Source organism: Tachypleus tridentatus, chromosome 13, assembly GCF_004210375.1.
Source record: "Tachypleus tridentatus isolate NWPU-2018 chromosome 13, ASM421037v1, whole genome shotgun sequence".
Lineage (NCBI taxonomy): Eukaryota > Metazoa > Arthropoda > Merostomata > Xiphosura > Limulidae > Tachypleus > Tachypleus tridentatus.
In genome coordinates, this window is record NC_134837.1 from 136,109,717 (window position 1) to 136,137,142 (window position 27,426).

General features: G+C 32.3%; 2 protein-coding genes across 6 annotated transcripts in view; one reads left to right on the plus strand and one right to left on the minus strand.

Annotated features, from left to right (window-relative positions):
• Window position 1: 1 nt before the first annotated feature.
• On the minus strand, window positions 2-22,899 carry LOC143238689 (uncharacterized). 5 transcript variants are annotated; one of them, XM_076479146.1, is made up of 3 exons: window positions 22,761-22,899; window positions 7,943-8,303; window positions 2-1,528 (listed from the first exon to the last, which is right to left on the minus strand). In XM_076479146.1, the coding sequence occupies exon 2, from the start codon at window positions 8,287-8,289 to the stop codon at window positions 7,957-7,959; it is 333 nt and encodes a 110-aa protein (XP_076335261.1). In that variant the 5' UTR covers window positions 8,290-8,303; window positions 22,761-22,899; the 3' UTR covers window positions 2-1,528; window positions 7,943-7,956. The 5 variants fall into 5 exon arrangements, with proteins under 5 accessions (XP_076335261.1, XP_076335257.1, XP_076335258.1 ...); XM_076479142.1 differs by having other exon boundaries at window positions 7,939-8,303; XM_076479143.1 differs by having other exon boundaries at window positions 7,939-8,297; window positions 22,761-22,887.
• The window catches only part of LOC143238686 (oxysterol-binding protein-related protein 3-like), a 97,438-nt gene continuing 92,771 nt past the window's right edge, over window positions 22,760-27,426 (plus strand). Inside the window, exon 1 of the mRNA XM_076479133.1 lies at window positions 22,760-22,899. The gene's annotated coding sequence lies outside the window, so the exon portion shown is untranslated. The remainder of the gene's footprint in view (window positions 22,900-27,426) is intronic.

A 27,426-nucleotide genomic window follows, 5' to 3' on the forward strand; every position in this document is an offset into this window, starting at 1 on the left:
GTTTGCTGAAAGATATCTTTTATTAACTAAATAACTTTGAACAGTTTTGCTTGAGACTAGAGATATTATACAAAAATGATATAGGTTGAAGCTGTTTATATTTGTATGTATAATATTCCTAATATTAAAATTGCAAAAATATATCTTGGGTTTGCTAAGTAATAAATTTTAATATCAAAACGTACTTAAGAAGGAAAAGGTGGTGGATGTTGTAATTTTTTAAAAAAGTAATCAAATGTTTTGGTTAAAATTAATCTTTCTGAATTCGTAAAAGCTCGACTTTAGTAATTTTATCTTCGTACAGAAACACTACTTGGCTTTCCACAGAACAGATAGTTAATACAACACGCTACTGCTGGGTTGGATTTATAGACTTGCAACTATACTATAAAAATACTTTGAAATAAGGTCGTAAAATTGTTTTTAATGAAAAGCTCAGAACACTTGAAATTCCAATTGAAATGAAATAAGAAAAATTGCTATAGATATTTTTTATAAAAGTTTCACAAAGGTTGTTCTTGTCTATAACAACCCCTCGATACAAAAGACTTTACAAACCGTTGTCTAATGACAAGAATGCACAATTGCATCTTAAAATGTCACTCAGACATGAATAAAGTAAACAAATGTACCAAGAATACTCGCTATATCAACTATTAAAAATGAAAATATTTGCAGTTAATTTAAAACACTGGACATAAGAATTATCTTCATATTTAAAGAACACACTAAATACGTGTAATAAAAGGCAGTGATAACGTTACACCTTAGCATTTGAATAGCTAACAGTGCTGGTTCTTAAGAGTGTAAACTGCTAACACTGGACGATTGTGGTGCATAAGATATGGTTTAATAATTCGTTTAACACCTGTGCCAAGTAAACCATGCGACATAGCTGACCCTCCTAGTATTATTCTAACAATATAGTTTAAAGTACCACAATTGTGTGAGAAATGTTCTTGGGACATGGAAGAGTCAGGGTGGCTGTCCCAGAATGTTGCCGATGTTCATAGATGACCATGATAGTCTTTTTATCATCATCACTAACTAAATATTAATTTAAACTTGTTACAATTTTCACTTTATGAAAGATGTAAACCAATTCTTACCTTTTATCATACTGAGTTGAAGCTGATATTTTGTAGAAATTAAATGCAAATACAGGTTTTACACTGTGTTTGTTGTTTAAATTTTAATAAACCTATATTTGAACTTGCAGAAAATAGAAAAAAAAAAGATAAAAAGAACTAGAAACCTTTTATTGCATCAGGTTTAATAATTCTCACAAAAGGCCTATCAACAAGCACGTCATAGCCCTTTTTGATATAAAATTAGCGATGAATGAATTAAATGTACTAAATCATACATACATATACAGAGAAATTACAATAATTAACTAATCTTCAAACTGTGTAAAAATGCTGTTGGTCCTTAAGAAAAACATTAATGGTAATGTTTGAGTCCCAACAGAAACCTTTGTTTGTTTAGGCACACTCCGCTTAAATGAATCTCCAGAAACACCAAACATCTAGGTTATAAGAAAAGGGAAATAAAATTGTTGTTAATAAAATACGTACGTTTAAACACACAAAACTAAGTCAGAGAACAAAAATTTAAGATCTGTAAAATATAGGTTAGATTCCATGCAAGTCCATTTTTAAATGTTAACAGGGTGGATGACTTATGAAATGAGTTGCCACTGACAGTTGAGGAGGCGAGAAATTTACAAGATTTATGATGGGAATCAATAGTTTCCTCATACCTTAGTAGACCTCAAGGGTGGATGTGAAAGGATGGCCTTAAAGAATCAAATGTGTCCTTTTTTTGTGTGCATGTAATGTTGACTTGTTCATTTCATAATTCAAATCACAGGCAACTAAAAGTATATTTTCAGATATGTCTTTTATCTTCCATAAGTTGCTTTGAGGAGGCTTTTCGTTCAATACCAGAAGTAGAGCCAAAAGAGAGGCTGAATCAGTCAAAATCGTAACTATAACTAGGGGAAAAATAGGCCCAATCACTTTTTACTCTAGATAGGGGGAACATCTGCATTTATGCAGTTGCTCGTTTTTTTGTTGAATTTCACACAAAGCTACATGAGAGCTATCAGCGCTAGCAGTTCCTAATTTTGCAGTGTAAGAGTAGAGGGAAGGCAGCTAGTCATCACTTGGGCTACTCTTTTACCAACAAATAGTGGAACTGACCGAAACATTATAATGCCCCCACGGCTGAAAGGGGGAGCATGCTTGGTGCAACGGGGATGCTATTGCTCATCAGTTAGGCTGGATAGAACAGATAGGTTTTAGTTGTATATATAAAAACGGCTCGTTTGGGTTGAGAAAATTTTTTACATAGAGGAGCAAACAACGTTTTGACCTTTATCGGTTTGTTGCTCCTCTATGTAAAATTTTTCTTAACCCAAACAAGCCATTTTTACATATAGGGTCATGTGAAAAAATTAGGACACCCTACGAAAGCCTGTGTATTTTTGTAAAAATTGTGGATAAATGGATATTTAATCTCAATTGTAACAATACTGAGAGATTAAAGTAATATAACTAAACAATTAAAACTGAAGAAAGGACTTTTCAAGATCTTCTGTAAATGTAATTCTACAAAAATGCATATTCGAACTGAGTAAAAAGTAAGGACACCCTACCCCCTAATAGCTAGTGTTACCCCCTTTGGCTGAAATAACTGCAGTGAGACACTTCTTGTAGCCATCTATCAGTCTCTGACATCGGTCTGAAGAAAGTTTGCCCCGCTCCACAATGCAGAATTCTGTCAGCTCTCAGATGTTTGAGGGGTTACTTGCATGTACAGCCCATTTCAAGTCATCCCACAGCATCTCAATGGGTTTAAGATCTGGGCTTTGACTCAGCCATTCCAGAACTCTCCATTTCTTAGTTTTCAGCCAGTCCTTGGTGAATTTATTGGTATGTTTTGGGTCATTGTCGTGTTGCAGGGTCCAGTTCCGCTTCAGCTTTAATTTTCTTACAGATGGACTTGCATGTTCCTCAAGCACCCTCTGATACACAATAGTATTCATGGTGGATTCTATGATTGTGAGCTGTCCAGGTCCTGCTGCAGCAAAGCAGCCCCAAACCATGACACTTCCACATCCATGCTTCACAGTTGGTATGAGGTTCTTTTCCTGGAATGCTGTATTTGGTTTACGCCAAACATGTCCTCTGTTTTGGTGTCCAAATAATTTAAATTTGGACTCATCTGTCCAAAGGACATTATTCCAGAAGTCCTGGTCTTTGTCTACATTCTCTCTGGCCTTGATGTTTCTCTTAGAGAGCAAAGGTTTCCTTCTTGCACACCTCCCATGCAAGTTAAACTTGTGCAGTCTCTTTCTGATTGTAGAGGCATACACTTTCAAATCAACAGTAGCCAGAGCCTGCTGTAGGTCCCATGATGACATTTTAGGGTTTTTGGAGACCTCTTTTAGCATCTTACAAAATATCTTGAAAAGTCTTTTCTTCAGTTTTAATTGTTTAGTTAATATTCCTAGCATCTCTCAGTATTGTTAAAATTGAGATTAAATATCTATATATCCAAAAATGTTACAAAAATACACAGGCTTTCAAAGGGTGCCCTAATTTTTTCACATGACTGTATATTTTTCTCTAAAAGTGGGTTTTCTCGACATCACTGAGGTTTTAGTAGTTTTTCAACAATTTAAGATAGAAATCACGTAGCTCTATTCACCCTATTAGGAAAGTATTTGATTGAATGTAATTAATTGCCAGTCAAATGGCAATCATTTTTATATTAGATGAAAACTGTATTAACCTTAAAACGATCATTGACTTAAACAAATATACACACACCCACACCCATATATATATGTTAAGATTTTAAGCTTTTAAAGTACAGAATAAAAGTTTCTAATTTCTAAATTGGAATGTCTGTGCATTAAAGAAAGGCACTGTTAAAGCTATATTTGATTTACAAATGTGACTATTCCCAAATCAGTGTTAAAGAATTTAATTAATCTAATTTTCAGATACACGGCATTGCTATAGGTTCGAGGTTGGTGCCATTTTTGACCAATCTATTTTTCTGTCATTATGTAAAGTAGTAGTAAGAAATTTGCCCACAAATATTTAAACCAATTTACTATCGCAGGTATATGGAAGATACTTTTACCATCTTTAAGAACTCTGACCAAGCTTCCCAATATTTTCAGTATTTTAACAGTAGATGGTTGTATAAAGTTCACTTTGAAATACTGGTAAGCTCATAAATTTTAATTACCAGGCACTTTTAATTGCCCCCTAGTGGCATAGCAGATTCACACAGCTAAAAACTGGGATTCAATATCCGTGGTGAGCAAAACACATATAGCCCATTGTGTAGTTTTGTGCTTAATTCTAAACAAAAAATACACTTTTAATTTGCAAGAACAACGGCCAATTCATGAAAAGTTTGCCAGAAATAACCTTTACTAACTTGTAGGGCCGTATTAAAGTATAGTACAGCCTCTACTACCAGTCATTGTTTTAGAACTGAAATATTTGTATTACTTGCGGCAATAATCACATGACAAGTCACATAACCACTCTTGATTTGTATCTCGATCTTGTTTGTTGGGTTGAGGCACTCCCGCATCACAAATTTTAATAAACAATGATTCAGGAATATTTTTGTTTTGTTTTGATTTTGGCACCAGGTTTTTAGGTCGTTGAGAACCTGGATAGGTCAGGTACATTTATCACTTCTTCCTTGTCAAATTTTTGTTGCCGCTTGAATTTGTTGTACTGAGCTTCTTTATTTGGTTTAAATGTCTCAGAAAGTAACACGAGAGCTACCTGCACTAACTTAGCAGTGAAAAACTTGATCTTCTCTTTCATCAACGAATATCGGAACTGACAGAAAAATTATAATACTCCTCCATGCGAAAAGGTAAGCAGGTTTGGTGGGACAAGGATTCGAACTCGCAACCCTCAGACTGCTTGTCAACCGCCCTAATCACCTGTCTGTGCCGGTCCCTACCCTAACCACCTGTCCGTGCCAGTCCCCGCCCTAAAGATGTTGCCTGCTCTACCTAAATGCGGCTGTACTAACTTGTATTTACATATTGTAATTTCATTCCAAATATTTTAAAGAGTTAGTTAAAATACTGTTTTATGTTGTTCATAAAATATTCAGTACTCAAGTTTTTGCATAAATAATTCAATGACATCAAATAATTCTTACGTCCAAATGATTTTCCAAATTCTGTAATAATTATTTAAATAAGCTAAGCATTACTGTATCATGTATAATTTAACTTCCTAAATATCTTATCATTATTAGTTTAATATCTATGGGCAAATATTCTTTAACTATTAGGAATCAGTTGACAGGTGCTATTCCAAGGTGTACCTACAGACAGTTGCATTGTGAATTGTTAAACCTAATTGTCGTCTACAAGTTTTTTTTAGCTTTAAGAACCGTGTTCCTCCTTTACATTCATATTTAATTTATAAATTTACTTGTTCTCGCTGTAAGGCCACATTGGTTCAATTTAAAGAAATTTCAACACCAATGAATGAACATGTCAACCTAAGAGTCCCTACCGAGTCAAGTGTACTTAACATCCCCTAAGAAAATGTGATGCTGTTCTTTATTCAAACTGATTTAAGACCTTAGAAAGGGCAAATTATGAACAGAACCTCTAAATAGAAGAAATATTTTTCTACATAAACTGATAAGCAATATTAAAGTTGTTGGAAGAGCTAGTAAAAGAACTTTTGATGCTTTAAAAACGTAGTCGATTAATGAGAAATACCATTTAAAAATAGTCTCCAAGTGTGGTATGAATAAATATGCTTACGTTTTAACATATGTCAACTACTTCCTACTTGTCTGTGTGAAAAATTCCCGAAATTCCTGACATGGGGTGTCTTCAGCTATTTGGCATTTATATGTGGGGTGCAGATGTCATATAACTCATTTTCTTCATAAATATTTAGTACCATACAGAAATTTGAAATGTATTCCAAACGTTTTAATTTGGAACGGTTGAGATATTCTACAGTACAGTAATACCAAACTGCTAAGAAAAATAACTGTAACAAGAGATTTGGTTGAGATATTCTACAGTACAGTAATACCAAACTGCTAAGAAAAATAACTGTAACAAGAGATTTGGTAGATATATTGTAAAGCTGATCTGAATTTTAATCTGATTGAGCTGAAATAAGGAAACTAACTACAAAGTTTGACAGTACAATAAAATGCTTTACTTAATTGAAGATGCAAGATAAATAAAACAGTTCAAGTCTTCCATAGTTCATTTTATCACCCACATCACTTCATCTCTCTTCTGAAGAAAAATAGTAAAGACAAAGTTCTCGGGTGTTTCTAAACCCTTACATGACTGATGTGATTAGAAAACCAGTTAATGCAAGCATAAAGGATTTTCCATTGACATCATCTATGAGACAGTCCAAAAATACTAAAGGGGAATAACCTTTGTGATTGTGTAACTAATACAAGGAATAAGTTGAATACAGTCCAAAGCCAGTTATCTATTTGTTATATGCATGAAAAGTTTAAGGATCACATTTCTAACTAACACAATAATGGCCATATAATGTTTCACATACCTCAGTATGTTAATTTGAACCATTTTCTGCATTAGTGATGGTTGAATCCCACTGTAGATAACATGAGCACTGTGTGAAGTACCTCTAGCTGATAAAATATTTCTGGCTTGATTGAGTGATATTAATTTGTCTACAAAGAGATATTCTTTTCCTTCTTAACATGAATGCTAATCATAGTGAGATTTTGGCAATCAATACAACTATCAGTGACAAAATTGGGATGGGATTGCCTAGGGGTACCTAGGAATGAGACAAACTTTAAGAGTACTTAGTTTTTGTTGGATATGGGGGCTACAGTCACATTTTGAGATAGATTCAGCTCTAGCAAGTTCCCCTCCTATACTTCCAAGCCAAATCCTCAGCAAAATTTTAAAATATTTGTTTACTTCATGGTAGACACAGAATATTAAAAGCTCCTGAAAAATGCTTTTGAAGGATTAGTCTTAGATAATGGAAATTTTTGGCAGTTAATATTGGAGTTAAACCATAAACAAACAAGTGGTAAACAATATGATATTATCACATTTCTTTTGAATCACTGGATTTTCCATTTGGAAATAGATGAAGACTATTTTATGTTTACAGAATGATAGATGATTGAACACTTTTTAAAATCAAATTTTTAAAAGTTTGTAAATAAGGCTTCATAATTACAGTGCAGGTAAGAAACTAACTATATTACTTCCTCAGAGTGTAGGTCATGTCCAAGTTGAAGGGTGGCATGAATCGAGGGATCTAACTTCTTGAAATTAGTATATTGAAAAGAATCACTGATGTGATTAATTTTAATCTTATGGAATACTAAATAAGAAGTTTAGTCTGACCTAATAGTGGAGTGCCATCATAATTCCTTTGTATGTCTTAATCTAATGCAACATTCTTTTCCCTTTTTTTTCTTCTGAAAAAAACAGATAAATATTTCAAATGACCTCTGAAACTGATGAGTGTAGTAGAAAAACAATACTGCTTCTCACTATCATTTGTTTGAAATAAATATTTTGTATGAGTTTTGGACTTTGTTTTATTCCTTTTGCTGCCCATGTTCGACTCATTCTGTGTTTAACATTTATGGAATCTGTTGGCTACTTCTGTTAGAAATCACTTTACTTAAATGCTGCATACACATGTAAGCTTGATTGAGTGTTAGTTCATAATTATATCAGTCCTATAATACAACAATTAAACATAAGTTATTCCTAAGACTAGTTTTCTAGCACACAAAAATATATACTGTCAAATGTAATGTACTGCCAAAGATATCCAAACATACTTGACACATGCTTATGCCACATATAAATTATAGGATACATTTTGAAGAGTATAAAAAGGTATAACTTACATACTTTGAAACCTTTTTCTACGTAAGAGGAATAGTGACAGACTTGGGTTCACCACTCACACTGTATGCTTTTTTCATTTTTCTACTGGATATCCATAAGGCGTAGGCAAAATAAATGCATCCACTCAGCATAAGTAAAGCCCCAAAAACCATCATGATTGGTCCAACAATTCTTTTAGGATTTGACCCCTTATAACGATCATAATTAGGGTCATCAAAAGGTGGAGGAACCTCTGTATAAGCTATACCCGTCAGCACACCACCACCTATTACTAGGCCTAGTCCAACTGTTGCCAAACAGATGCTGAGTAGGCCTGCCATGTGGACATTTTCTGCTGACACGATTCCCATTCTCTAATCTGAAACTTATTAAAAATATGATAACATTATAACTCATTGTTTAGTCATTACTCTAAATTACAGCTAAGGCAATTTATCAGTAAGTTGTTTGAAAGTACCACCAGAAACAAAAGCCTTTTGTGTTTTTAATAAGTTAATTATATTTTACGGCCATTCCTCTAGGCATGGTATCCAGATACACCAAGTAACTTGGACAAAATATTACAAGTATTGTTTCTTTTCCTTGAAAATTTGCACAAAGTAATGTAACGGCAACCTGTGATAATTATCCCTAATACTGAACTGATAAAGCAGACGCACGGCAGTTATAGTCAACAGCATCTGCCACAACCTTTAAGGCTACTTCAATTAAATAGTAGGATTTAACCATTTTTCTCTTATAGTGCACCCATATCTCCAATGTTTGAAAAATACACCCTCTAACTCACTGTCTACCACACTAAGGTACGTTCTTTCCAGTTACAGAAAACTTATATTGTTTGGTTGCTTAGCATTTTATGGCGCAAAGCAACAAGACTATCTGCGCCAAACTTCCGGTAAAAAGTGAAAATTAAAGTAAAATTATTAAAATTCGTAAACAAAGAATTAAGGTTAAACAAAGAAACTAATTTTGGAATTAAAAAGATAAATACCATTAAATCTAATTTTTGTATCTAGTTTACAGCAGTGAGAGAGAAACTACAGTAATACAAGTAGTAAATGACTTTCCGTAGCATAATTTTATTTATCATAAATCGCTAGGATCACTAACAGGTAAGTTCAAACATCAGCTTTATTGACCTGAAGTTAGCCTTCCCAGTCCTAGTTTTGAGTTATTTGATATTACGGCCATTTTCTAATTTCGTATCGAACTAATTGTACTTTAATTCTTAAAAAGGAATCATATTTAAAAAAAAGTCTGATTTATGAATTAAAAACTTAAACAAGTTTAAAAGGTTAATGCCCTTTTAAAAAAGTAAAAACATTTGTAAGGTAGACAGTGTCACCATCGCCAATGACACTGTCCAATATCGTGAATAAACCTGGGGACAAAACATATTTAAAATGGTGCCGTCATTGAGAGTCGTAGCAACGGCAACACAGTAAAATGTGGCTTATTATGACCTCAGTGTCACACTGACAACACATTAGTGCATGAGCCCTAAATAAAAGAAAACGATGAGTTGGAAAACTGACCAATGCGCAGTCTAGTTAGGGCAACTTTCTCTAAATTCCAAAACAAACTTTCCGATCCTTACGCAAACAAGACGGCCAAAGTCCAATAGAGGGTTTTATTTGGAAAAGCTTGTTTTCACGTTGCTTTGAAAACTTAGAAAATCTTTCTTTTTAACAGGGTATGTTGTGGTAATTTACCCATAATTTAAATTTTAAAGTTCAATTGTTAATAAATGTTCATAGGAACAAATTAATATTTAAGATCTAAAATTGTAGATAAAACTAAATTTGTAATAAGTTATATATTGAGTGCAATTCATTTCTAATTGTAAATTAAATTTTGTAAAGGAATTACCAGCACATGTGTAGTTGTTTTCTAATAACAATAAGAACATGTTTGTTCTAAGAAAATGTGGGAAGCAAATTTCCATAAAAAATAATTTTATCACAAGTGACAGAAATTTTATGTATTTAAATAGCCCAATGTGGCTTTGCTCTAAAACAAAGACATGTAAGACATCAAAGAAAGAAAATGTGCATGAAAATTTGTTAATCTTAAGATTTATATGATAAGAATTTTGTATCATTAAGGTACAATAAGTCCATATTCTTTAATAAATTTGAATATTTATTTGTGTGACTTCTTTTTGAGGTATACAAAATGAAAAACTTGCTGTGTTGTTTCACCTTGATAGCTAATAAGCAGTGGTGTAACTTATTCTCAAAAGGCCCTGGGGCAAAATATTTTACTGCCCTTCCCTGTTAAAATTTTGTCTGTGTTTCAGAATATTTTATCTCTCAATTCCAATATTCAAAACTTAAAATACCAATTTATCCTGGATCTATTGCTATGCCACTGTTCATGGATATTTCTTGGTTCACTTTAACTGTCTTCTCATGAGATTACTACATAGCAGTAATCGATATGTTTGTTACCACAATTTCAAATGGTGGGACTGAAAAATGCAGATAACATACATCTTTTTTCTATCTAATACACATGGTATTCTCAGGTACACTGATTTACTTTTAAGTAGTAACCATAAAACAACAAGAGGAATGACTAGGAAATATACCACATAGTTGTATCTAAACTGAGTTAGAAAAAAGAAAGATATGGACATTTTCTGACAAAGTGTAAAACAACAGTTATTTCAGAAAGATAGTTAAATCAAACAAATTCACTTGCTAATAGACAGTGTTTCTATTGGTGATCAAGATTTCCTTAAATAAATTGTTACTTTTACTTGCAAACCTGAAGTACATTTGAACATCCACTGGAAGCACTCAAATGCACTACTAAGGCTAGTGTCCTATTAGCTATGTACACTTGCTCACACAACCAAGTCTTAATTAAGGATAATTATTTTAAGTTATCAGTGATGAAGGGCAGTTATAACATAATAACAGAAATTATATTTAATATGAAAATGCTTTTGATGAGTTTTGCAAAAAGGTACTAGAGGTCTATCTGCACTAGCCATCCATAATTTTCAAGTGCTAATGTAGAGGAAAGGCAGCTAGTCAACTCCACCCACCAGGGATACTGTTATTGATTAGTGGAATATGACTATTAGTAACATAATACACCTATGGCTCCCGAAGTGTGGAACATATTTTTGTATTGGTAACAGGGTGTGAATCATGGAATTTCCAATCTAGAATTTGGAATGATAACCATTAAGCCTTATTTGGTCTCTCCCACCCAAAAACAAGGAAGAAGAATGTGATTACACAAAAGTATGATACTAACTAGAGACTTAACAACATAATTTCAAAGGTGGTAGCCAATTTCTCAGTCATTACAAGGATTGATACATATTTGGTGAAGAGGATATTTGATTATTTTCTTCAACATCCCACCATGTTCTCTGATGTTGCCATGCACAGTTGGGTTGAAATTAAGTTTGGCTCCATTCATGTTTCAAATGTTTTTAACACTTTATTTTGTTGTTCCTGAACAAGAGTGACATTCAAAGTAAATGATAGCTGGGTTCCCTTTGAAGACACCAGAAATAACCTATCAAACAAAAACCTATATGTCTGATGAATCATTTAACAACTTGTCTTTGTTCATTGGCTCTACTTTAGTTGGATAGTGTCAGGAGCTTTGTGAAATGTTGGATAAGTTTCCAACTCACCTAGATCACCAAAAGAAACTCTTAAAATAGTTTTTTTTTTTCCATTTCACAAACAGCAAACCCCCTGACCATTAAGCTAGGATTAATGTAGAAATGTAAATGAGTACTTGATAAAGAAGATAACTACAATGTTCAAATAATTATCTCATGTAAAAGTAGGATTAAAGATGCCTGGCCAACTTGATTCTGACTGGTCAGAAGTTTAGCTAAAATTATAGGTTTCAAGGTTTTTGCAGCCCAGTTACAACCACTTTTTTAAAACTTGCTTTTAGACACAAAACATTGAAATTGTTACTCTTGTGTGTTGCCATTTCTAAAATTTATGAATACTGATATTACCTGTAGTTAATGAATCTGTTGCATATGCCAACATTTCAATGAACCAGACTTTACTAGGTTCTTACACCTGACTAACATTTTGAGCTAAACTTCCTTCAGTCAGGATTCATGTTCATACTGGATATCATAGTGTATACCACTACACACAGAGACCAACAGGGGCCAGATATAATATTCTACAGGCAAATACATTTACTGTCCCAGATAGCCACAAACACCGGTGGCTGAATTATTCCAATATTTTATCATCACTCAGGAGTCACTTCATCCACTACAGTTGTGTCATTACAGGTGAGTTGAAATAATACTTTGACTCCCTCATCAACATACACTTGTGTAGTCCATTGTTCCTGGGCCTCACCTGGTCATTATAGGATGACTTTCAAGGAAACACGATATACCTATAGCACATAAAAAATTGAAGGATAATTTCTTCAGTTTGTATATCCTTAGCAAATCAATAATAGAACCAGAATTAGAGATAACTAGCTGTGTAATATTATCTAGATCAACATTTCTCAAACTGGGGTTTGTGGACTATCAAACCTATTTTTCTGGAATTTTTGACATGACTGCTGACTTAAGAGAAGCCAGAGCTATATCTCTTCATTCATACTTAAGCAATCACCATTTACCACAGCAAAGTCAGTACTGAACAGCCACAACATCAAACGTTTGACATCCAAAAGAGGATTTTATAAGATCCAACTACTTTCTTAGGCAGCCCTCTAGCCTCAGTAACGAGCTATTCCTCTTATTATACGTATTCATACATACAGAAATGTCCATATACTTGTTTAAAGATATATATTTATGTTTAAATTAACCAAAAACTGAGAAGATCATGAGAAAATGTTCATTGAGAAAACTGGAAAATAGCAAAGCTTGTGGTTACAGCATCAAAATGTCTCTTTAGTCCCTTACTCTGTATTATTTATAAGTGAACTGATTTACATATTGTGTAGTGTTTGCAAAATAAGAGTAACAATAAGAAATTGTTTTACAAGTTTATTTCAAATTTTCCAATTTTGGCTGGATTTAGAGAAAGAAGTTGACTAGAGTGTATATCCTAAAGATAAACCACTAGCAGAAAATAGTACTGTTTACCCCAACAATGGATATCATAGTTTAGAGCAATATTTTCCACAAGGGGAATAACTTGCAACAGCAACTAGAGCAAAGAGAAGTTACCCACATTTCTTGACCAATCTTCTACAGTTAAAATTCTACACTCAACTAGATGCTCATACAAAATAGGCAAATAAAGCAGATGTAATGCTCCAAGTTTTCTAGAGTATTATGTAGAATCTATTATAAGAAAACTGGTTGGTAAAAAATAGGAAAATAGTTCAATGAGGTAAGTGGAAGCTTCATAAGTTTTGAAATGTGTGCTAGTTTGTAGTAACAATCTTGTAACTATTCAGCAGTTTTAAATTATTGAAACTACAGAAAATTATTTTGTATGAAATAAGGAGACACTGGATGTTGTAAATTGAAATCTGGATTCCAGCTGTACTTGTGTTAGGCAATATTTAAAAAAACTACCATATTTCTTGTGGTACCCTAGTGTTTATACATATCTTGATAATACTACATTTATCATATATTATGATAACCTAATGCTATAACTTTAATTTTTCCCCTCATCCTCTCTCTCTCTTTATATATATATATACAGGGTGGCCCATAAGACCCTACCCATCCATATATCTTATGTATTCAGTGTATCTGTGTGCTGTCATTCATTCTCGCTGCATAATATGATGCGATGCCATGTGAGACATTTTCCTCAACATAGCAATGTAAATGGGCTTACATTGGCCACATTTCTCTGAAAAAAAAAATGAATACATGCGTAATTGAGTATAACATATGGATGGGTAGGGACTTACGGGTCACCCTGTACATATGTGTGTGTGTGTGTGTACCAAATTGTGCTGGTGGTACACCATCTATCCAGCTTAACTTTAGTTTCTCAAACCTCACATTCATTAAAAAAAGAAAGAAGGAAGAGCAGTCAGAGTACTCTAGACCATAACGTCCCAAGTCTTTAGCATATTTCGCTGTTTGTTTGTGGGAAAGTAGCTGCTCACGAATAAAAAAAAAGAAAGAAGAAGTAATTGGAATACAATACATTCATGGGGCAGACAGTAAAACTGTTGTTGAAATTGACATTTCAGCCCACATAATGATGTTTAGACATAAATACCACAATATTTAGCTATTACTGTACTAAGCACAATATAAATTATTAGTATAGCTCTTATCCTCCAAACCTTCATTTATGCTATTGATAGGAACTTCTCTTATAGGTATTTGGGTATTGATGTTTATATACCCAGGAGAGTCAGGTTTTGTTGACTTCTCCCTCCTTCCTTCCTTTAAATTTTGGTTTTACAGCTGTCAAGTGTATTTATATGTTGTACACATGGGCCAGAGTAACCTGCACTTACTCAGCCCCCTTTCAGGGCAATGACCATGAACTATCTATGCATATACTTGGTGCAAATAAATCATTTCTATTTCCATAGATTATTTGCACTTTCATTAGTTAGGTATTAACTATAAAACATTTACATAATAAACACTTTCATTGTTTATTAATTAATCCCTAAACTAATGTGGAGTCTAGTTTATAGGTGGCCTTTTTTATTTATTTAGAAAATATATATTCACTGGGGAAAGGTGTTTAGGTCTAACCTTATCGTGTATACAGTACCTGTCAAGTTCGTTTACTAGTTCATTTTTCTCCAGTTTTTGTCAAAATAATTTATTGTACTATGTAGGAGTCTATCTGCTATTGCTTTTATGTGTGCGTATTTATGCATGAATTCAGATGATGTTGTTCATGGTACTTTATAAGCTGAAGTAGTTTTTTACTTGTGTTTATTCATTCAGGGGCTGCATAGTCAATGACAGTTCTAGGGTATGTTTTATATATTTTTATGATGTTATCTGCTGTTGCTCAACTACAGGGTGTTCAGAAAGTCACTGTGCAGTTTTTTAATCATATTGTATTCAGTCTATTTCAAGCCAGCAACCGATAGTGGTGTTTAGAAACAAAATAAGAAGGATCCAGGCCTGTATTGATTCCAACGGGGGTCACTTTCAACATTGTTTATAATTGTCATTCATATTTACCTCCTGTATTCTATATTGAAACATGTTTGTTAATAAATATATAAGTGCACAGTGACTTTCCGAACACCCTGTATTTTTACCAGTTAGACTCCTAGCATAGTTTGTTCTTTGCCATATTTTTGTTCTAATATTATTTATGTTGTTTACCAACGTTAGTTTTGAGTCAAATGTAAATCCTAAAAATTTTGCAGATGTAGCAGTCTGAAGGAGTGTTCCATTCATATAGATCTGAGGTTGTGCTTTTTTATGTTTAGTTAACTTTGCGAATACTACTAGTTGTGTTTATTTTTGACAATATTCACTTATTCTACTTCATTGTGGTTGTATGTTTGTGGATGGTGTTGGTGCACTTTTCCAGTCTGCCACATCATCTGGGAACTGTGAGGTGTATTCATTATTTGGATTTTTTAGAGGCATATTATTCATGTACATGATGAACAGGATAGGGCTAACCACCCCTCTTTGAGGGACACCAGCTTCTGGAGTGAAACACTCTGAGAAGGTCCCTTCAACATTAACTCTACATATTCTGTTTTCCAGAAAGTTTGATAGCTAGCGAATAGTTTCTCATGGTAATTCCATTTCTTGCGTTTGGAACGGGAAACCGTTATGCCATACAGTGTCGAATGCCTTCTCAATATCAAGAAAGCAAGCAACAGTGCATTCTTGTTTATTAAAACTATCAACAGTTGCTTCAGTTAATTTGACTAAATGGTCTGTAGTTTGTCTGAATTTTCTGAAACCATTTTGTTCTTCTGGTAATTTTGATGTTATTTCCAGGTATGTGGACAGTCTGTTACTGATTATTCTTTCAAGAATTTTGCCTACATAGCTGGATAGAATCTTCTCTATCTCTCGGGGTTTGGGTATGATACGTATGTACCCTGGAGGGTCAGGTGCTCTTTAACCTCTTCCTCCTTCCTGTACTTGTGTGGTCATGCAGTTGTTTGATGGTGTTAGTTGCTGCTTTTTGGGTCAGAGTGAATTGAATTTACTCCGATCCTTTTCAGGGCAATGTCCATGTATAGATATTGTTTTGTCCTATTAGTAAGATGTCTAGTTTGTTGGTAGCACTTTTTATTACTTTTTATTTATATGTATATGTTTTTTAAATTATTATATATATATTTTTTTTCAATATTTTTTTTATGTTTAAAATATATATTGATTGGGGAGAGGTGTTTAGGACTAACTTCATCATGTATGAGGTACCTGTCTAGTTTGCATAGTAATTTGCTTTTCATTCAATTTTTATCAAAGTACATTATTGTACTATGTAGGAGTCTATCTGGTAAGGTTGGTATGTTTGAATATTTTTGTATAAATTGGGATAATGTTGCTCTGGGAACTCTATATGCTGTTGTGAGGAGTGTGTTTTGGATTGTTTGTAGTTTGGTTTTAATTGTTTTGTCACTTACAGTTATCCATGCTGGAGCTGCATAGTCGATTATTGGTCTAATGTATGTTTTGTAAATTTTTAGTATGTTGTCTGTTGATGCTCCACTATTCTTGTCACCTAACATAGTTGGTTCTTCGCCAGACTTTATTTTTAATTTTATTTACATGGTTAATCTATGTTAATTTTGAATCATAGGTTAGACCAAGAAATTTTGCCGATGCGGCAGTCTGAAGTAGTGTTTCATTCATATATATTTCAGGCTGTAGTTTTTTTGTATTAGGTCAGTGTTGTAAAGACAACAAGTTGTGTTTTTGCTGTATTTATTTTTATTTTGTATTTTTGACAGTATTTGATTATTCTATTTAGTTGCAGTTGTATGTTTGTGGCTGCTATTATTGGTGTTGTGGCACTTTTCCAGACTGCCACATCATCAGTGAAATGTGAAGAGAACCCATGATTAGGATCCTTCAATGGCATATTGTTTATATACATGATGAAAAGTATAGGGCTAACCATCCCTCCATGAGGGACACCAGCTTCTGGAGTAAAGTACTCAGAAAAGGTACCCTCTACATTTTCTATTTTCCTTCTGTTAGTCTAACTCCGTGGTCAGTTATTTGTCTAAATTTAATGAATCCATTTTGTTTTTCTGGTAATTTTGATGTTATCTCAAAGAATGTGGAGAGTCTATTACAGATTATTTTTTCAAGAATTTTGCCTACACAGCTGGTCAGGCTGATTGGTCGGTAGCTAATAGGTTTATTTGCTGGCTTTCCTTCCTTATGCAAGCTGGTATGTATCCTGAGGATAGAGATAAGTTAAAAATTGCTTTTAGGTGGTCAAACAATTTCGGAGTGCCCTTTTTTAGAAGGATGGCTTGTATTTCATCTTCACCCGAAGATTTGTTTTTTTGTGTGTGTTTTTTATTGCTTCAAGAAGTCCATGAATGGATATTTCTTTCGTTAGTATCGTGTCTTCGTAGTTTGTGAGATAGGACCTCGAAGTTTCTGTTTGTTTTGAATTTCGCACAAAACTACATGACAACCGTCTGCGCTAGCCGTTACTAATTTAGTAGTGTAAGACTAGAAGGAAGGCAGATAGTTATCACCACCCACTGCCAACTCTTGGGCTACTCTTTTACCATAGAAGTTGCTACGATAATTTCAAAGTAGAAGGTATTAAATGGCGTGACACATCGCTATTAATACACCTACATAAGATATGGTCCAAATAAGTAATTCCAATAATTTCTCCTACAAAAATGAGAAATTATTTCTTACTGTGTTTTTATTATTTCGTTTCACTATTATTTTTAAATTTACATACGCATTTTGTGTACTTATTTCAAAATAGTTTAAAATATTTAATTAGAGCTATCTTATTAAATCCATTAAAATCATTTTATTCACTAATATATTAATACTGTATTTAAAATGGGTAACTGTTCATTGTTATAAAACCTAAAATACCCGAGTTACTGTGGATGTATGATGCTCTGTGTAATATTATTTGGTACGTTACTCTTTGGAGAGGAAGTCCCAAAACTTGAACTCTAAAACCGTTTCTTTTATGATAAATATTAATATTACAATAATTATTAATTATCTTAATATCTAAGTTAATATCGCTCAATATTTCATGTAGAGGTGTTTTCGATTTGTACAACTGCAGAATAAATATTGATGTAATTAATTATTAATGGATTACTGATGCTAATTAAATTATCAATACATCTATAAGTTAAGTAAAATATTAATGATAATGTGTGTTTTGTAACTTCGTTGTTTCATTTTTCATGTTCTACGTAATATCACAGTTAATTACTTTCATCTAAGGTTTGAATATATTGTGTAAAATCACATTATTTTTTCATGTAGTGTAATTTCTTTATTATATAATTAATGTTAACGAATATTGTATGTGTTACTGTATTAATTTAAGCATATACCCTACCATTTTATTATCTTTGTTTATTTAATTTATGGGCATTTTCCATCTCGTATCGACTATATTCATCCTAGCTAGCTGTATATTAGTTTATCCTTGTGGCTAGAAACGTGATAACAAGCGAGGTCTCACATGTCCTTGTCTTGATTTTGTTCATCCTATTTATTACAACTATTCCTTTTGTAAACATGGCCTGGCATGATCAAGTGGTTAGAGCTCTTTGCTCGTAATCTAAGGTCGAGAATTTGAATCCTTGTCACACCAAACATGCTCGCCCTTTCAGTCATGGGGGTTTTGTAAAGTCACGGTCAATCCCATTATTCGTTGGTAAAAGATTAGCCGAAGGGTTTGCAGTGGGTGGTGATGACTAGTTGCCTTCCCTCTTGTCTTACATTGCTAAATTAGGGACGACTAGCGTAGATAGACCTTGCATAGCTTTGCGCGAAATTCAGAAACAAACTTTTTGTAAAGTCAAAAATGTAATTTATTTATCAACATGAATTATGTATAATATGCAATATGTTGGACAGAGTCTAATTTTTTACATATTTGCATGAAACTACGTAGGTCTCGGAGTTAAGATAATGTGGTAAATTCAGTTGTACCAGAATATTTTAGAATTCAACCCTTTGCTTCAACAATGATTACAATTTTAGAAATTGTGAACACAGAAACAGACAGATTATGAAAAGAAAACTTTTATATTCTTAAGTATAAAATGTTGTATCCTTACGGTTTAATTTAATTTAAATTAATACTATAACTGCTGCTATAAATCTGAGTAATAACAATTGTTATTATAACTTCTTTTGTCTAGATAGTATCAGTAAAAAATAATAAAACTAGAGGAAAAGCGAAAAATAGGTTAAATGGGTTGATTTTATTCAGTTTTATACACATTTAGATAACAAGTTTTATTACCTTCTAGTAGCCGTAGTTGGTTTGGTTTGTTTTGAATTTTGCGAAGTTACACAAGGGCTATCTGCGCTAGCCGTTCGTAATTTAGCAGTGTAAAACTAGGGAGAAGGCAACTAGTCATAACCATCCACTGTCAACTCTTGGGCTACTCTTTTACCAACGAATAGTGGGAATGATTGTAACAGTATAACGCTCCGACGGCTGAAAGGGCGAGGATGTTTGATGTGACGGGGATTCGAACCCGCGACCCTCGGATTACGAGTAGCCGTAGTTATTTATACAATGATATATAGAACTAAATATCTCAAAGTTAAAACTATTAGCTATAATTGTAAACGCATTTGATTTTTAAAATAATTGTTAAACATGTAATCCCAAATATTATAAGATTTAGACTTACGGTGCATAATTTAAATGATATAATTAATGAATTGCGAAAAAAAGAAAATAATCGTAAACAGTAATTAATTTTAAACATACTACTGTTAATAATTTATAAATTTTAAAATTTTTCGTTATTCTGTAAACAAAATGTTTCCTTTAAAATATATTTAAAACGTGTTATTAGCTTTAAATATGAAACTCCAATAAGACCTCTTATATACAGGGAGATTTTGTAGACAACTGAAAGAAAGATAAACGTGCAGAATTTATGATGCGATTGTTATTTAAATTATTTGCAGACTCTTTTTTCATAAACATGTTATTACTGGTAATTTGGATATACTAAAGGTTAACTACGGAAAATCACGGAAAAAAGCGGCAAATATAGAATAGCTACAAAATTTATATAAAAAATAAATCTTATATAGAAAAACATAAATTATTATATTCTCAAACTTAATTATTTCACATATTATCTTCCAAGCTGGAATGGATATGTTATGTGATTAATAGAATTAAAGGTATATTAGCTTTTATTAATTTAAAAATATCCAATGTACCCAACTTTTTCAGTTTAGAATAATTATATTGTCGTGCCTATTGATGAAGCCAACTGTAACTCTGATTTTATCTGAAAAGGTTCTTATGCACAATTTTTAACTAATGAAATAAACACTATCTCCCATTATAATTTATGTTATTTCTAGTTCAGTAAAAAAGTATATTAAAACAATTGCAGTTTTATTAAATAAATTACTGATTCAGTTATTTCTTAAAGTATTATAAAATTCAAGTATTAAACATGATTTCTGCATAATTAAAATAACACATCTGTATTGAAAGCTTAAGAAATTGTAAATAAATAAAAACAGCGATACAAAGAAAACTTACGATTTTATTAATTTATTTAAAACTGTGACATTAACGATTTTGTAATGGAGATTAATTCATTAATAGATTAATTTAGAACTCTAGCTATAAAGATAGAAAAACAAATTTTAATTGTTAGCAATTTCAAAAGTATGTTCAGTTTTTGCATATGTGATACCTATGTTCATTTGATAAGCATATCCATAAACAAGCACTAGGTATACCAGTGGGTGCTAATTGTTTAAGCAGTTTTGCCAGCTTATATTTTTACTATTACAAAAAATAAATTTATCACTAATTTTTCAAATCAGAAATTATTTTATTTAACTGATAGATGTGTTCATGATTTAATTAGCCTAATCATCCATTAATAAGTAATTATATCAATGATACTTATCCTACAGTTCTACAAATCGAAAATACCTATATGTGAAATATTGAATAATACTTAATTTAGAGGTTAAGATAATTAATAATTATTGTGATATTAATATTTTTCATAAAAGAAATGGTTTTACATTTCACATTTTTGGATTTCCCTTGCCAAATAGTACCACACAGTGTATGATTCACAGCCATTCGAGTATTGTACAATTTGTAACAATGAACAGTTCCCAATTTCAAGTATTAATATATTAATGAATAAACTGATTTTTAATGAATTTAATAAAATAACTCGAACTAAATATTTTAAATTAATTTGTAAGAAGTATAAAAACATGTATATAATTTTTATAAATAGTATAAACTAAATCATAATAAACAGAAGAAGAAATAATTTGTGTAGGTGTATTAATGTAGACGGATCACTGTCCTGTATAACTACTGCTACTATGGAGTACTGTAGAACCTTTGAAGATCCTGTCGGTGGCTTTGATGGGTGGAGGACGGGAGTTATACTAACAAGTTAGACTGTGCTTGGTATAGTAATACTTTAACATTGTGGTATTTATGTCCACACATCGTTATGAGGATTGAAATGCCAACTTCAAGGATAGTTTTTGTGTCTCCTCCATGGATGTATTATATTCCAATTATTTCTTTCCCCTTACAGTTTTTTACCACATCTGGCTACAGACAGCGAAAGGTGGTAAATATTTGGGACTTTGTGGGCTAGAGCACTCACTTCTGCTCTTCTTCTCCCTCTTTTTTTTTTTCTTAAGAATGTGAGGCCTACTAAATTGAAGTTGAGTTGGAGAGACAGTATACCCCAACACTATTTGGGTGTTACTTCCGTCACTACCTGAAAAAACCAGAGCTCATTGCGTAACTATCCACTTTATGGTGTGTACCCATGTGATACATGACTATTTTGTGGCTGCGTTGTTTCCTTCTTTTTTTCTATGTTCTATGTAGTATTACAAATAACTACTTTTCATCTAAGATTTGGATGTGCTGTGTAAAATCGCACTATTTTTCCTCATGATATAATCCTTTTTTTACATATAAAATTATATATACATAATGAAATTGATTTTTTGGGCGACACACCTTTGTATCTGTATATTTTTTCATATAACTAAAAAGAACATACGACTGTTAAAAATAATAATTTTTTGAATTATTTTCTTCCATAAAATTAAATCATGATGTAGAAATTTAAATTAGTTAACGATCAATAAACTTAACATTTTTAATATTTGAATTATAAGATGAATTTTTTTTTTAAATTTTGAAGTATGTTTAATTATTTAGTAAGAGGTCAATCATTTATGTTCCCGATTGGTGAGCATTAATTTTAAATATTTACAATACTAAACTCCTAGGTGCGATTCTTGAATTTAGGTAGCCTATTGTGTTGCTTTGCACGAATACATCGGAAAAATAGTCACTTATTTGAATTAAATGTATATTCGATTTTCAAGTTATTTGAATCATATACATTTTAAATGAACAATAAATAAATTATTATATCGTGTTAGTTGTTAAGAGTAATACAAATCTATAGTCAAAGTAAAATTTTTAACACAATTAGAAAAAAAATTTGACTTTCATCTTTGGTTTCTAAACAGACGCCATTTTGTTTAACCTAGTTAAGTACCTATTTCATAAAAAGCTATAATTAACAAAAAGAAAATGGTTTTGCTACTTATTATCAATAACTTTAATAAAAGTATGTTATAATTTTATTTAAATTAAAAATACTGTTTGTTTGTTTGTTTACTTACAGAAATCAAATGCAAGTATTCAAGTTGTTCAAAATCTCGTTGATCCGATTGTCCGTCAATTTATATAATCCTTGAGTACAAAGGGAAAATAATTTGTCGTTACAGCACTGCGGGATATCGAAGTCCAGGTTACATTAGTGTAAGTTATCGCTAATATCATGACTAGATTAGATAAAGCAGGTACAAGTAACCGTGAAACACTTCTGACTCATAATTGCAAATGTTTGATTTAACAGTCAAATAACTATGTAACAATGAATTATGAATGCATAGTATCCATTTGATAGATGGAGTTATTGTACGTGTATTTAAAACTCATAAGACATGTTATACAAAGTTGTTCTTTTTCACTCGGCTTTTTAATAAACCAGAATTTGATTTACACGTGTATTTTATTCATGTGTATGAATTCTCTTGTATTTTATGTTCTTGGATTGCACTCTCTAACAAATTATACAGTTTGTTCATAATCACTGAAAATGAATGGAAAATTAGAACATTTACTTAGGCCACCTGTGAAATAATTTTTTTAAGAAGTCATTGAATTGAAATCCATAATGTTATTTCAGAAATATGAAAACAATGTATAAATAAAAAATATGAATAAAATGACAAACTATTAGCAAGGGCAAAGAAATATTTCAAAAGACCCTTGAAGCTTGAACATTTTCGAGTAGTTGACAATTCTTCTTCAGAAGACAAAAGGAAGAACAGTTAACTATGCGAAAGCCCTCGAACTTCTGACTTTTTAAAATTTACTTTAGTTTATTTGGGTGTGGGGGAGCATTTTTGTGCTTACTCTTAATCTAAGATTAAGATGTTGCTGGCACGAAGAAAGAAGCAGAGCTTTGAATTATAAGTATCAGCCTGTTATTACTGTTTCGGTGAGCTCAACAAAATATTTCCACATTGTGAATTTTTAATGTGCATTACTAATATGATGAGAAATTAAAAGCATTTAAAGAAATAAAGACACACATATATAGACTTAGAGAAATATCACATTTTATTTTTTTAAACAACGTGAATATTAATTTGGAAATAATGCACATGAAACAACTTAAAGATAAAGACATATAATATTACAAAGTAAATATATTTGTATAAAATTACAATGTGAAAGCTTACTATAAATATTGATACTTCGAAGTTAAATTTTTGTATCATTTTATTTGAGAATATTGATATTCAAGAAAGAAAGAAATATAAAAGCTTTATCATTTTGCTTAAAATATGAATTCGAATTTTAAAATAAAAAACACTTTATTTTGGAATTTAATAATTTTGTCCTTGTTGCTACTTCTGAGTTTAGCATTCCTAGTTTTCGCCGCTAAGTTTCGTATGATGGAAACAGGATTATGCTATTTATGACTGATTTTGATTTTTCGGGCTACAAGATGAAAGAGAAGTGACAATGAGTTATTTGTAGTGGCTTATAGGTTTCCCTTAACATTTGTGACTTTGAGAATTAGCCGTCTGATATAGAATTTATGTTTGTTAGTCTTGAACTGCTGAATTTATGGCTGAATGGATATTTGTATTTAGTTATTACTTTAGACATAATTTCATTTATCGTTTACAATTTTTAAAATTGACAGTCCATCTAAAGACTATTATTAGTATTTAAGGTAAAAATAATAATAAATATTCAGTTCTAATTTGTACTTAATGTTGCTATATGATGGTCCAACCATAAGTGTGAAGGTTTAGAATGGTAAACAGTGGCGGATTTAAGGTTGTGTGGGCCTTACATCTCGTGTGATTTTACATAGAATAAAATTAGCAACGGGGCCCCCATTAAGACCATGGGCTCTGGGACTGAGCCTCTATCTAAAAACGCCACTGATGGTAAAATCGGATTTTGATACCCGATATTCTGTTGCGTAACTTTGTGCTTAACAATAAATAAAATAATTTTATTATTTGCAACTTTATACTGATTTAATATAAATTTTCGATTATTACAGGCACGACCGAAGATAAAAAGAAAAGTAATTAATTATCAATTATTTTGTTCGCTTATTAAAACCTTCTGAACCCGTAATTTTCCCATATGTTATTAGCCTACATGATGTATGCAGCTGCCATAAGTTTTTTTACCTTCTTTTAACGTAGGAATGTTTAACATTTTTTATTTAGTATGAGTTTATGCAATTTTCGCATAAGTACTTGTCCAATAAACCGTTTTAGTTACCCATTGTTTCTTTATTGTTCTTTTAGAGTTAATGTGTGTGTGTGTGTGCGCTCGTGTGTTTTCCTATAGCAAAGCCATATTAGGCTATCTGCTGAGTCCATCGAAGGAAATCGAACCCCTGATTTTAGCGTTGTAGTCCTCAGACTTACCGCTGTACCAGGGGTGGACTTAGAGTTAATACCTGCTTCATCAGTGAGATATTGCTGTAACGTTGTACTTTGTGCAAGGATGTTAATAATGACAGCAATGTCTTACGCGGATCGCTTAGATGATATCTAGAAGTTAATGCCTTAACTATGTTGTATGAGAACGACAAGTCGTGTGGTCATTGTTAGTTGCTATAGATTTGGTTTGATTTGTTTTGAATTTCGCGCAAAGCTACTCGAGGGCTATCTGCGCTCGCCGTCCCTAATTTAGTAGTGTAAGACTGGAGGTAAGGCAGCTAGTCATCACCACCCACCGACAACTCTTGGGCTACTCTTTTACAAACGAATAGTGGGATTGACCGTAACATTATAACGCCCCACGGCTGAAAGGGCGAGCATGTTTGGCGCGACGGGGATGCGAACCCGCGACCCTCAGATTACGAGTCGCACGCCTTAACACGTTTGGCCATGCCGGGCCCCCATCATTTGTAATAACTATTAGTGATAACCGTATTGTTTTTATTATTGCATATTAAAATATATTTGTGTTAAAAAAAGGTAATTGTGTGTATCAACCTTGTTGGTAAATAACATAAATTTAATACGTATTAACATTTAATGAACTCCTGTGGTCAAATTCAAAATTCCGGTTATTTGAAATAGTAACGGATACTCATCCAAAATAAAATTATAAAACGTAACACAAATAATGCAAACAGAGCATCATGCATTCACAGATATTCAGATATTATAGAAATTGGATGCTAAATTTGTGGCACAAGGTTTCTTTTATTATTTATGTTTTGAAGAACTCTATAAATCGTACTTATAGGAGAAGATTTTTTCAACATTTTCCAGTTAAAATGGACAGTTAAGAAAATCTGGCCCATAATATTCAGTTAAAATAATGCCATTATTCTTGTGTAAATACAATTGTGTAACAAGTCCCTTTTAAACATAAATACACTGCTAAATATGTCGTTTTTATTCTAGCTTATTTCTATATTTCTTTTTTATTTGGATTAATACTATCTGTAAATTTTAATCTAAATAATAAATAAAAAGGTTTATCTTGAATGACAGGTTTAGCGCCACGTCTGTAACAGATTCTTTTTTCTTAACGAAGTAGTAAATGTTTATTATCGTGTGACAACTATAGATCTAAGGAATTATATCTTAAGAACATAATGTTTATTGGACTTATAGCTACATATATTTCATGTAAAAGCAAGGGACAAGCTTCAGAAAAGCTTTTAAAATTTAATGACATTCTTCATTTGAAGACTTAGGGCCCTCAATCGCAGAAAGAGAAGATTTTTAATGTTAATAACAATTTAATGTATGTTTATTTCTGTGTATGTGTGTGTTTTCTTATAGCAAAACCATATGGAGCTTTCTGCTGAGTTCACTGAATGGAATCGAACCCCTGATTTTTGCGTTGTAAATACGTAGACTTACCACCGTACCAGCGGAGGACATGTTTACCCCTATGTAAATATACCAACAAAGGTATATTTGTCCCCAAAATCAATCATATTTAATTCACTGCAGAAGTTTGTTGTTGTTTTTTTTCATTAAAGGGTAAATATCCTCCTCACGTTTGTTTGTTAAAAAAGCCTTTGAATTAAGTAGGTCCACTTTATAAAGAAAGATTCATGCAGGATAATTGCAAAGTAAATTTGAAGTTGACTAAGCAAATAAGTTTTAAGCTAAGGAAATAAAGAGGCTTGATACGCGATGTAAAGTGCGAAACATTTACATTTATATCACGAATAAGAAAAAAAACAAAAAACTGTTCATTCTTGCTAGGACGAATAACCATCTCCACATACCATATTAGTGAACCATTTAACAGTTTTAGTATTTCAAGATGTTTTTCCATCAACTGACTCGCATTGAAACCCAAATAGAACTATGTGAACTCAATATTTCTTACTTGAAATAAAATGTAATATTTACCCATAGCAACGGCCCGGCATGGCCAGGTGGTTAAGGCACTCGACTGGTAATCTGAGGGTCTTATACTGCTAAATTAAGGACGGCTAGCACAGATAGCCCTCGAGTACCTTTGTGTGAAATTCAAAAACAAACAAATACAAATGATGGTTTATATACGACAGTTTTATAAACTTACGTACAGCACTGAATCTTATATCTGGTTTAGAACTAAATATTTTATTGACGATCCAGGTCCACGACGAACAAACTTATTCTGAGTTGATGTTGTTGCACTTCGCTTAAGCTAACTAGGCTTGATTGTTCTCACACTGCTACAAGATTACCTCTTATTGAGGAAGATATTTAATGTCCTCGTAGAAATACTAAC